At 36.5% G+C, this 13,190-nt stretch overlaps 1 protein-coding gene across 1 annotated transcript; it reads left to right on the top strand.

The window, feature by feature from the left end:
* Positions 1-260: 260 nt before the first annotated feature.
* On the top strand, positions 261-11,237 carry LOC149780056 (uncharacterized). Its single transcript, XM_089936308.1, has 4 exons — positions 261-405; positions 2,486-2,666; positions 6,274-6,510; positions 9,650-11,237. Exons 2-4 carry the CDS (start codon positions 2,534-2,536, stop codon positions 9,880-9,882), a joined length of 603 nt encoding a protein of 200 aa, XP_089792434.1. The 5' UTR covers positions 261-405; positions 2,486-2,533; the 3' UTR covers positions 9,883-11,237.
* Positions 11,238-13,190: the final 1,953 nt, after the last annotated feature.

The raw sequence follows: 13,190 nt of genomic DNA on the forward strand, positions 1-13,190 counted from the left end.
TATTTTATGGGTGACATGTCATGTTACGGCAGGTACGCTGCTGTAAATAAATTATACAACTGATAAATAGCCAAAGCTTGTTTTAAATATAGACTAACCTTCAAATGGCTGTTGTCATAGCCTTTCCACTCACTTCGTGGGCACATGCACCTGTTTTTGATTATTCAAGGCCGTTGTTGACCAGGTGAGTGATTCTAATCCCTCAAAATTTGTAATCCTCTTGTTTATTGTTTTCTTTCTGATTTAGTCAGCCAGTGTTCTGAAACATTGTCCGCCTTCCCTTTGTGGCTATCCAGTTTGCACCAGTTCCATTCATTGCATTGAGAAACCCATGTCTAGTATAAATGAGACCACTTGCCATTTGCAGAGAAGACAGGTACATTGATTGCTTCCGGGTATTAATAGGTATGTATTATAATGTATTTTTGAGGCATCTATTGTATGTTGAAATCTATGTGATGTTGGTCTTTGAAATCGCTACCGATTGTGTTAGGCTAGAGACTAGATAGTTCTGCATGATTTTGAATAAATTTAAAATATCTTTAATAATTTTTCGTCAATTTGTATGCTTAACGTACACAAAACTGGTACTGTCTGACCACACAGGTGGACTAAATTACATACTGGACTTTGGAAAATTACTGATTGACATCCGTCATGGTAACATAGCTGTGTAAAGAACATGCTTGTAATAATACATAAAAAATTGTTTTAGGAATGCAGACAGCCCTTTGTGAAAAGCATGTTTGTAATATTAGAAATTGGTCTTGTGAATGCAAACAAGTTTGGGTAAAGAGCACGTGTATGTAATTTTATATACAAATTGGTCTTAGGAATGCAAACATGCCCGTGTAAAGACTACATGTTTTGTAATATTAGTTAAAAATTGGTTTTGGGGAATGAAAACATGTCTGTGTAAAAGTAGTCTTTGTATATTAGAAAAAAAATTGGTTTGGGGAAAGAAAACAGGCCTATGTACAGAGCATGTTGGTAATATTATATAAAAACTGGTTATGGAATGCAAAAAGACCTGTGTAATGAGGACGTTTGTAATATTAGATAAAAAAAATTGAGAATGCAATTTTAAATAACTTCTCAAAAACTTATCAACATAATTAAATCAAAATGCAACAGAAATCATTTTAACATAAAGACCTTTCCGTTGTATACAAATAATGCAGTCAGGCCATCCAATAAGGCTAAAGATAGAAAATTTATAAATAACTATAAAAAAAAATTTCGAAAGCATTCAGGCATTAAGCTACATGTAAAATACAAACAAATTGGAGAAAGCTTCAAACAGCTGTTTTCATAGCCATCCTTTTTCCTGCTAACCCAGATTTCATTGCTAACTACACCTGTGTTTGACTAAAGTATAACACTTACTAGCAAGATGACTGATCTAAGACCAAAGTATGTCTCATATTTATTTTATATTTTTTTTTGGGGGGGATAGGTTGTGGAGGGTATTCTAAATAAGCATTCTTTTGACCATTTAGTTTTGACGTGTTCCTTGCGACGCATTTACGAGCTCATGGTCAACATAAAATGAGACCACTTTACAGAGAACGTATATTTATTGCGCCTGAGAATTAACACGCATTGGTACTGTTTTTTGTAATTTTGAATGCATTGATGACAGCTATGGTATGTTCAATAAGCCTAACTACTAGCTGACTTAGACCTTTCTAGTCTTGCCATTGTTGGCATTAATGTCAGCTATGGTATATGGAATCAACCTTACCAGTAACTGACTTAGAGTCCACTATGTTATACTGAGCAAGCCTAACCACCTCCTACCTTTCTAATCTTGCCATACTTGTCCCAGAAGTTTGAATGCAAAGTTCTGTGGGTTATGCTTACATTTGTCGTTTCATTTGGACTAGTGACAATTGTATTTACTCGCTTTTAAGTCAAGTCAACTGCAAAATGCATAGACCCAGAGCTGCCATTGCATAATGCGCCATCATATCTGGGTATGTGCAGTTTGTTTATCAGTAGAATAAACTACAAAGACCTGACCTGCCTGCTCATTATACTACGGCGGATTAGGATCCTTGTTGGTGTTCAGTCTTACTCTTATAAGTATATATCGTACACCATTATAAAGTTTTGACAGTCGGACGTTAGGATCAAAATGTTGACAATTTTGGACTAAATGCATAAAATTCAATTTTGAGTAGTCTTTGATGCATTTAAATTCTCTTCTTGTGGTTTCAGCTAGTTTGAAAACTACATGAATACACTGCATATAGCTCAGTCAAGTATTTTCTACATCTATATAATAAAGGGTTCTGCAGAGTTCTATGTCTACCCTTCTTTGACTTGTGGTGACACCACTGCTGCTGCATATGCTTGCGATATGTTGGAATTTTCTATGAAAAAGCAGAGGCAAAGGATTATTGTCCTTACCCATGCAGCTGTTAACACTTGGGAGGAATAGTGGATTAGTTGAGTTAATTATTTCTTTTTTGTTCCATTACAGGGACCAAAATTGATCTAACAAGTTTCACCATCGTGTAACAAGAACAAAATGGCAGATGCAAGTAAAAAACTAAAGGTTATAATCTTCCTTGGTTCAAGCAGAGAGGGTCGTTTAGGAGAAAGAGTCAGCAAGTTTTGCAAGAACTACCTGGAGAAAACCAATCATGAAATCACAGTTTTCGGTAATCCTACAAATAAATCAGTTTTGTTTCCAGCTATCAAATACATGCAGTTGCCTTTAAAAGGTCTTAGTGGACAGTAACATTATTGCTTTAGCTCACCTGGCCGAAAAATCGAGTTTATGACATGGCCCGGTGTCCAACACGCAAAGTCTGTGCGTTTAAACCATTAGAACATTGTACATGTTCAATAATGAGCAAGATCCAATCCGTATCAATGAATTGATGATGCACCTGAGTTGCCAACCTTTTTGTTATCACTCGAAAGGCCATATTCTGATCCAATTGTCATAGCAAACTTGGAATATGTGCTTATATAATTAAGATCAGATTAGTAAAGAGTGCAATGCAAACATACTATCTAGGCTATCATATTTATTTGTCATATTTCTGACTCGACATGTATCAGACTTTTGATATGAAGTTCATCATCACGATTTTTTTTCGGATTCAATAATAAGCAAGACCCACACATTTATCTAATAATAATCATCCATCCAATAGCTGAGATTGTTATCGATCTTGAAACTATTGCTGATCCAATTTTAATAAAACGTGGAATTCATACTTCTCTGACAAGCTTATTAACAAGCATGTTCCAGGCATACCAATGATGTTTTTCGCATCTGATTGACTGAGATTCTTGCCCTAATGGAAGCCATTTCTTCGTTAAATGCGTTACACAATCGTAATAACCCGGGCGCACTACTACCTCGCAAATCCAACCCTCCCAGGTTAAAATTGTTTAGCTAAAAGGGTAAAATTATTGGCTGACATGCCAATACATTTAGTGTTTAGGAACAAAGCTTCACTAAATGTTCTTTTACAGGTTGTCATTAAGAGACTTCCTACAGGTAGAACAGCTCATGCAGTTTTACTATGAGCGACATATGAGTGATTTTTATCTGTATATGCACCTAAACATTTCGCCTTCCTACTGGCAAGCTGTTGCTTGAATTGATCAGTTTGCTTTCCAGTTTGAACATGTAAGTACTATAAGCGACGGTTAAGTGATTCGACCTCGACAGGCAGTAAAATTCCCATGCCTATGGGTCATTTGTGACTCGTATTGTTTATTTAGCGTCCATTTCTAATCATTAATAATGATGATATAGTTCTACCTGTACAGGTCACGTGCATTCTTCTGTAGGTGTTTGTCATTCTGGGCAACCCTGAACGATTTCTTACAAGCTGAAGCAGGACACTCACGTCGCAAAATGTATTTAGGTCTGCTCTGTATTGTCTTACAAATTGAGAACATTGGCGTGACCTGTCGGACAGCTGCTCAGCATGTGTAAGTTTATATGGTTGTTGTTCTTGCATTACATGTTGGACCTGACTAATATGGATATGAGACAGTCATAGCTTGAGAGACGAAAACATTGAACACAAGGGTTCACACAATATCATTCCTGTGCTGCATCATTTACAGTCTCCTATATCCCAGTTATGTACCGGATACGTTGATCAATATGCCATACCACATCCCAACCTCCAGAACTGGACTAGATGACCATGTTCCTTCACAACCGGACATGGTCGCATAACTAATTGCAACTGGGCCATGATCACAATCGATCAACAGTATCAGCCACCAGAAAAAAAACTTTCCATAACTTACATAGTGCTGCCAAGCTTTGTCTGAGTATGATACCCAGTTTAGTGCTGTAATACCAAAAAAACAACTTCGTGAAACCAGTCATACACGGATTAGTCTAATTCGCATAGCGCTTCTAGGTACTTCCTGCAGACAGGAACTCTCGTGTTTCCGTCTAACCATATAGTGCTGCTTGGCACTTCCTGTGGAAGACGTACAGTTTATATTGATACCCTCATCGATCAATGTTACCCGTAATACTCCCTCAAAACACTTCCAGCATACTATGTACATCCTGGGGCCTCCGTTTACATGGTATATCTCTTCACCCGCCCTCAAGCCTCTGCCACCCAAGAGTCTGCTTATTGCCACACCCGAAGTAATGGTATCTCACTCATAGAAGATTCTTTTTGCCAAAAATATTAAACATATTGCCAATTATTTTTAGCAAAAAATGAGATAAAAATCAAACATAATTATGGTGTGTATTTTTCGTTGTTGTTTTTTGTAATTCTTTAAAAACCCTGTATTGTGATGTTTTATACTTGAAAAACCTGTCCTGTTTTGAATGCCTTTGTACATATACAGAGTATTTCTTTGTTAAGAATATAAATGGCGATTTACTTTGGGTACGTTATTAAGTGATACATTATATAATATTTACAATTGACAAGGAATGGAAAGAATTCCATTTTTAATTACACGGAATTGTTCATTTCATTCAGATACAAATGACATTGAAAATTACAAATGTAAAATTTAGATATGGCACACTGGAAATGTATTATTTTGTGAGCAAATGTTTTACATAATCTCAGGTGAAAAACATACCTGAGTGTTGCCTCGCTGTCAAACTAACCCAGCCAGTTTGTTAACTTAGTGTACATTACTGTTTGGGGCATTGATTAATTTAAGAGGAGATTAAGAAATAAAGAAAATAAATTGTTTATAATCAGGCAGAAAAGCTCTTGATATCTCATTTAGTTTTCATTGAGAATCTACTCAAATTCATTAATTGATAATGCATGTAGCCACTTTTGTGCCGAGGTGCCATAAATCACTACTTCATACTCATTAAATAACCAGCCCTTTGGTTTTTTTATTGGAGAAAACATGACGGATGCACCTGATCTCTTGTTATTACATTATTTATTGTTGTTCGTACGCAACTGACCAGTGTTCTTTTCAGCACTTTTGCCCGTAATGGTACCGTAAATGATGTTGCTGTATTAAGTCGCTCCTTGTAACAAAACAGCGCACACATTTTAAAATGATTTTGAAAGGTATCTGATATTTTCTTATCCAGTACAAATTATATCACACTACATGCCTAAGTGAAAATCATAAACCATTGGTCAAATAGTTTTATTGTTTCCTTATAGCATTACAAAAATAAACTCAGCAGACTTGGTCCATTTCCATCATAAATGTGAAAGTCATCGACCCAGTGTGTTCTGTTCATATATAAGTTATAATAAGTTGGAAACGTACTTAGGGCTATTATTCATGTCTACCAGCACTCACTATGAAAGCCATTGACAACATGTTGTCGTCGTGTGTGATGAAAAGTAGGACCAGTTTTGGTTATGGAGAGGGCCAATAGCATTCTTTAAGGTCAGTGGTCTTGTCAGCTTACAGGTTTTCGCAAGATTCACACAGTACAGTGCTCACTAATTGCTGCATCCATTGGAACTAGTATGGAACGTGGCAGTGGCCAGAGTAGGACTTGAACCCAAAACCTACTGATTTGGAGTCACAGTCTCTACAACTGCAATATGGTTTATTGATTAATGTGCTGGACTCACAACCAGAAGAGGTATGGGTTCAAATCCAGCACAGACAAGGCTTTATCAGCTACTGTGCTGTGCCTCTAAGCAAGATATTTGACTCCAGTTACCTTGACACATTATATCCCTTTACCTGTCGTGTAAATACCACTCAATCACTCAGCCAATTAACTATTTGTGCATGCACTTTTTTCTGTAAATAATGGATCCATATTTTGTCTTCCAGATCCCATCGCACTTGATTTACCCCTACTGAAGAAGCCACTTCATTTCTACAAGGATTTGTCAGAGGCCCCAAAGAACCTCAAGGAAACGAATGATCAGATCAAATCTGCTGATGCCTTCCTGTTTGTATCCTGTGAATACAACCACTGCATTCCACCTGCCCTTGCCAACTTGGTAGACCATTATCCCTGCAGTAGCTTTGCATGGAGACCCAGTGGCATTGTCACCTATTCCGCAGGTTAGCTGATACTTTTTCTTTAATAATGTATAGAAATCTAATATTTGTCTTGCCTAGAAAGCATGTGTGAGACAACGCTATTACTTATGCTACAATATTGTTGTTTTCTTACAATGATATCCCACATAGCACATGTGATAAGAAACTTGATGGGAGGCTTCATGTTGGAGAGTACCTCTCCATCAATAACCTTCGCACAACGGGATCCAAAAGCACTATAAATAAAAACGTGGGTTACCGAGGGATCTCTGAAAAATTAAAAGTGTGTCATCCCAGCTAAACACTGAAAAAAACTGGAAGGAGGTAGAAACATTGGAATGGCTGAATACTCGTTTTATAATCCTGTTGTAAATATTTGTCAAAAGCCAGCTTTTTCTAATGAACGTGTTCGCTTTAATGTATAAATTACTTTATTTTCAAGATAACCAATCTCTTAAAGATTGTGAAATACCTAACTGCAAGATGTTTCGACACCTTACACACCTTGTTGTTTACCTGCAGAACTTTGCGTACTGTGTCGCTGGTTTTGTTCAACAAAGCCAGATTCCTTTTGTTCAAATACTAGATACATTTGTTTCGTGCAAGCACTCTCCATGTTGAAACTAAATCTTGTAGAATTGTTTTACTAGTAAAATACTTAGAGCGTAATTTTTTTAAAAAATAACATTGATAATTGAAGGTAGTTTAGTTGTTACGTATACAGTGTTTATAACAGTGTTAGATTGGACAATTGAAAGTAGTTGACCTGACATACGACCGTGACCAAAACCTCTTATACAAGTAGGATTTGCATGCCTTGTAAGTTTTTCATGTATTCTATTCATTTTATTTGATTTGATTCAAAATATACAATTAAAGTGATAACACAAAGCAGGCCTGCTTTTAATTGAAACAATCCAACAAATATTTCTGCAAATCGGAGACCAAAACAGTCAGCAGTCGATTAGGCTCCCACAGAAATGTTTGCGAACATAGGTGTGAGCTGTGACGACAGATTGATATTTTGCAAATATGAATACAAGAGGGTTTATTGCATTTATGGTGATTACTCTGAATTAAAATATACGACTAAAACCGAAATTTCATTTGACAAAATTTATTGGATTGTTATTTATATCTTAAAGTGTTGCCACCAGTTGGCATTAGTCAAATTTTCGCTAATCAAAATTTTATCAAATTTTTTTATATATTTGTTTACACTGTACTGAGAATTGTTCTTTATGAAGAAAACTTAATAAAATAGAGGACTTGTTATAAGTCATTATGTTGACTAAGGTTTATGGACACTAATCGCCATTCTCGTCGATAAAATGAACAATGTGTCAGAGTTTCATTTACCAACTTTTATCTAAATTTTCTTAACATTCAACAAATGACGGTCATTTCGTTTGTCATTGAAAAAAGTGGGATCCATTCTTACCCCCTGCGTCAAAAGTGGGTTAGCGACTTATCCGGGTATAAATTAATGATGGACTGGTGTGTGCGTATGTGCGTGTGTGCGTGTGTGTGGGTGTGCAACGTGGTTATAATAGAAGATGCCTTAGGGACGATGCACTTTCCAATGGGGAAAGGGGACGTTTAATACCATACATAACGTTTTGACAGAAAACGTTCGTAAATTAAGTTGTTTCGATTTTCCTAACAGTCATTTGATTACTCGTTTATTGTTTTAATTATTTGGACATACCATTGTGGATATATGCTGATCTATAAGCCTTGATAACGTAAGAATGTCTTTTTTGTCGAAAAAAGCTGGAGGCGTTTATTAGAGGGGGAGCTTTTATTAGAATAACTATGGCATAACTCTGGTGGCCTAGTGGTTAGAGCGTCCGCCTCGGATGCGGGAGGTCGTGGGTTCGATCCACGGCCGAGTCATACCAAAGACTTACAAAATGGTACTAACAGCTCCCTCGCTTGGTGCTCAGCATTAAGAGGTTAGTTTTAGGACTGGTCGGCCTGGTATCAGAATAATGTGACTGGGTGGGACATTATGCTACATATCTGCGGCATGATGCCCAAGTGCTAGACATCACTATAAACTGTCACACTGCAGACATCGTAGCGATATGACTGAAAAATTGTTAAAGCTACGTTAAAAATCAAAATCACACACACATGGTGATTCATAAAGTTTTAACTGGATACATCGATGACATATGTATTCTCAAGGACCAATTGATTTATTGCATTAATGGTACCTCTACTTTAATCTTGAAGAACTGAATATTTTTATATACATTTTTATGCCTTGTATGCCCTGCTTCAGTTGGTAAGTGGGTACGTTTGTATATCAGCCCAATACTGGTCCTATGGTGCCAATTAAAAGTTAAAATTTAGAATTTTAAAGTTATTAACAATTCATATGTAAAGATGAAATATTGCAGAAAAATACATAATTATGAAGTGGAGCATATATGACATTAGTCGGAATTTGTTTTAAGTACAATCATATTTACCACAGCTACAGGAGACTGGTAACAGTAAAGGTGTTCTGTGTAATTATTAATAACATTCATGTTGTGTTATGCAGCAGTAAATTAGGCAAGACAGACTTTCACCCAAATTCTTGTTTCCCATAAGTGCACATACGGAGTAAGCAGTTCCGGATTACCAGATAGGCAGAGTAGGCACCAGCCTAGGGGCCCGGCGACAACGGATCAAACTAATATTGATAAAACGTATTAGGAGATAATTTGCGAGGGCGGCCCCAAGATTTCGACTGCCTAAGGGCCTCCACAGGGTTTAATCCGGCACTGGGAGTAAGGGTTGTAGCCTGATCACCAAAACCCCTTCCATATATTTTAATTTAAAACTGTAATAGTTTTGTCTCATTGAATATAGATTGTGTTGTGATAGTTAGTTGATCATTCGGCCTCGATTGTGAACCAGTTGGGAGAACTCAGATTTGATTCGATTTGTACTGTAGGCATTAGCAGTAGTAACTATTTACTTTTCTTATGTGACCGGTCCTCAGTTTTCTCTACATCAGAGACATCTTCATCCCAATATCTCAAGTGTCAAAGATTAAGCAAATATTAATAGTTGTACAAACGTCTGAAAAAATTTATAACTAATAAATAGGTAGCATTCACAGTGTATTCCTTAAAAACATCCCAGACTTGATCTTTATATAATTTAGGTATTTTTGGTGGAGTGCGTTGCGCCATGCAGCTGCGAGCCTTGACTGGGGAGCTCGGATGTATCAGTGTATCCAATACGTTTGGAATACCTCAGGCCCACACTGCAATAGACGAACAGGGCAAGCCTCTGAATGGTGATATTGAGGCAGGGATGAAGAACTTAATATCACAACTTGACTGGATGGCATGGGCAATGAAAAATCAGAAGGAGAAACATGGAATTCCAATGTAAGAACAGTTCGACCATGAATCCTGCAGTGGAAATGTGTACATTTTCATAGTATAGATTATATATTTTAATAATTTTCTTCTTTAGTTTTGTTACACGGAAACTTTGGCAGTTTGTTTAAATAACTGCTTCCAATGGCAATGTATATTTTTTACATGTTGATCTGCAGTCATAGGTTAATTGCTCATCCATGGATATCATGATGTTTGCTCATGGCTCACAGTAATGCTGAAATGACAAGCGGAATTTCAAAAACAATACAATTTGTAGATATTTAAGTAGCAATTTGCTATTAATATTTTTAGAACAGTCTCTCATGACCATTTTTTGGGTCAGATATATGTGATCCACACTGGAATCAGTTGTAGACAAAGTGTCTTCTCAGTCCCACAAAACTTGCCCAAGTTGGTGAAAATGGGAGAACGTAATTGTAGAATGGAAAAATATATAGAATGTTTACAATAACTATGTTACTAAAGCATTGTGTCAAATGGCTGAACACCAAAGTAAACAATCATTAAACGTGTGGAAAATATTTAATTTTGAGTTTATCTGGTCTTAATACCAAGTCAGTTTTAGGTATGGCCCTTTGTTCTCCATACATCATCCATAGCGTACCTGTCAACGAGTGCTATTATATGTTCATCAAAAACTGCTGGACCAATTGTGACCTAATTTGGCTGAGAGGATAGCTCCACTCCGCCATTAAATATAAGGTTACCTGTTCAATATATATAAATACTTTTAAATTACTGTTCAAAAACATCTTGTCATAATTTAACCAAATTTGATGGAAAGCATTCCTGGCATGAAAGTCATTTACTTTTATACAAATAAAATTAGTCTGCTATTAATTGTTGTCAAAATAACTAATAATCAAGAAAATACCATTGTCCATAAACCATTTACCTTTAAAAACAATGTGAGGATGAGGACGACAACGAGGGCGACGACAACGAGGAGGAGAACGATGACCATGAATAGGACGTTCACGACGAAGATGCTGATCAATTCCAATAACTTAAGCTAGTAATATTTCTAGCATGCTAAAAGTCTGCGTGTCCTCACATATACATCAGGTCGTGAAAGTCGAAGAGAACTAAAGTCCTGAGAAATCACGTGATCACCACAGTCGCCCGAGGATATGTTCATGTATTGATACCTCTAAATAAAATATCCTGATCCTGAGTTGAAGATATATCAGGGTTATTTTAAGGGCACGACACAGCAGATCATCTCACTACAATACCTAAAGATGTCACAGAATATGACTGATATTTTTATTCCTGCAGCTGCCTGAAGATTTATGTATGCAGATTTATAACGCATGAAATTCATATAATATGATAGTTCTGAGGTTGAGACATGAGTGTTTACATACACAATTATATTTGCTTCAAATAAAACTTAGTAAATCATAATGAAATATATTATCCAATTTTATAACATGAACAACTATTGCTAAAGACATATTTTTTGTTGTAGCGTCTTTCAAATGTTCCTACAAAAGCAGCTACAGTTTTTTTGCAAATGCATTCATTCCAGTTTGAAATGATACAACTGTTCGGCGATATTGTAGCATAGATGTACGTAGTTAATGGAGGCGACTTGAGTAATAGGGATTTCCTTGTTAAAAAGTGAAAAAGAAATATAGTGTCAAGCTAATGTACAACTACAAAATATTTATAGGGTCAGTGGGAATTTAACATGGTGGGGCAGTATAGGTGGGGCAGTATAGGGTCAAGGGAAAGTGAACATGGATGACGTCAATGTACTGGACCATGGGGGAAAATGGCAACAGTATTACAAGTGTCTGACCTCAACCGGGCGGAAACTTAGTAACAGTGTTTGAAATGACCTCAATACGCGCTATTGCATGTAGGCAGTTATACGAAATGGATTTATAGGGACAACTGGGTTTTAAAGGAACAAACAAAATACGAACATGCACAAACAAACAAAATGTAGACAGACACAAAGAAACGAACGAGAAAAAAAATTGCTTATACAACCCAACGACAAAAACATGCTGGGGTAATAGTGAAAGAGTATTTCTTTTCGAGTCAGGTGAGTGACCCTGATAAAAGCAGTTTGGGATTTTTCTCCTATGGGGAAATCCTATGGAGAAACCCTGGTACATATGTATACGCTCAACACGTGGAAAAATTTATTGAAAATCCTGGTGTATATCTATAGCTACAGCTTGTGAAAAATCCTATGGAAAAAACCCAAGTATATATATATTGTGGGAAATTATATGGAAAACCCCATGTATATATGTATAGCTACAATGCGTAGCAGTGTTATATAATTGGCTGGCGGTGATTTATTAACAGTGCTTGAATTGACCTCAATACGCGCTAGTCAAAGTAAGTATGGAAAATCTTACATTAAACAGGCCATAGAGTAGATAAACGTGGTATTATATGGCCCTACAAATAGTTTATAGAGTTAAAAGGGGTTATAGGATTAAAGAAGAGGGGTCATGGTAAAGGGTTTTAAGCTTGAATGGTCAAATTAGACACATACAATACGTTCTTAGCTTAGAGTGTAAGCGACGAAGATGAGATCCAACAAAAAGTACTATATGCTATCTAACATCCCATTATACACTCTATCGAAAACGATCTCTGTTAGCTTAGAGTATAAGCGAATGCGAAGAAATCTCACAAACTTATAATCACCAATGCTATCCATCCTTGTTTAGCTTAGAATGAAAGAGAAGGAAATGAAATTCAACAAAAAATCCCACACCATCTATACCATACAACACCCTCACACACTATCCAAAATGTCCTGTAATAGCTTAGAGTATAAGAGAAGGAGATGAAATCTCACAATGATATAATCACACAACATATCTACCATCCAACACCTCAAACACACACTATCAGTAACGACATACGTTAGTTTATGATAAGGATATAAAATGTCACAAACCTGCTATCCCTGACACCACATAAATACTACCCATCACCCCACTATGCCATCCTTCAGCATTATACCATCTAATACCACTTACACACACTATCGAAAACGTCCTGTTAGCTTAGAGCGTAAGAGAAAGAGATGAAGCAAAAAAATAAACTATCCATCACACCATAAAAGTATTATCCCTTCACACCACTTATACCATCCAACATCCCAATACTATCCAACACCATTTGCACACACTATCCCACTCTTAGATTAGAGTGTTAAAGCAGGGGATCTCACAAATAAGACTCACACTCCAGATATACCACCAACATCGCAAACACGCACACACTATTCAAAATCCCTTTAACCAAACATTATATGGTGTTAGAATC

Source organism: Sinohyriopsis cumingii, chromosome 16 (assembly GCF_028554795.1).
Source record: "Sinohyriopsis cumingii isolate HCF-2022 chromosome 16, ASM2855479v2, whole genome shotgun sequence".
NCBI classification, from domain to species: domain Eukaryota; kingdom Metazoa; phylum Mollusca; class Bivalvia; order Unionida; family Unionidae; genus Sinohyriopsis; species Sinohyriopsis cumingii.

Bases quoted from the DNA above. Each gene is read 5' to 3' on its own strand.
- LOC149780056 (XM_089936308.1), top strand. From the start codon at position 2,534: ATGGCAGATGCAAGTAAAAAACTAAAGGTTATAATCTTCCTTGGTTCA. The intron at 2,667-6,273 runs GTAATCCTACAA...TTTGTCTTCCAG, and splicing joins TCATGAAATCACAGTTTTCG to ATCCCATCGCACTTGATTTA. The intron at 6,511-9,649 runs GTTAGCTGATAC...TATATAATTTAG, and splicing joins CATTGTCACCTATTCCGCAG to GTATTTTTGGTGGAGTGCGT.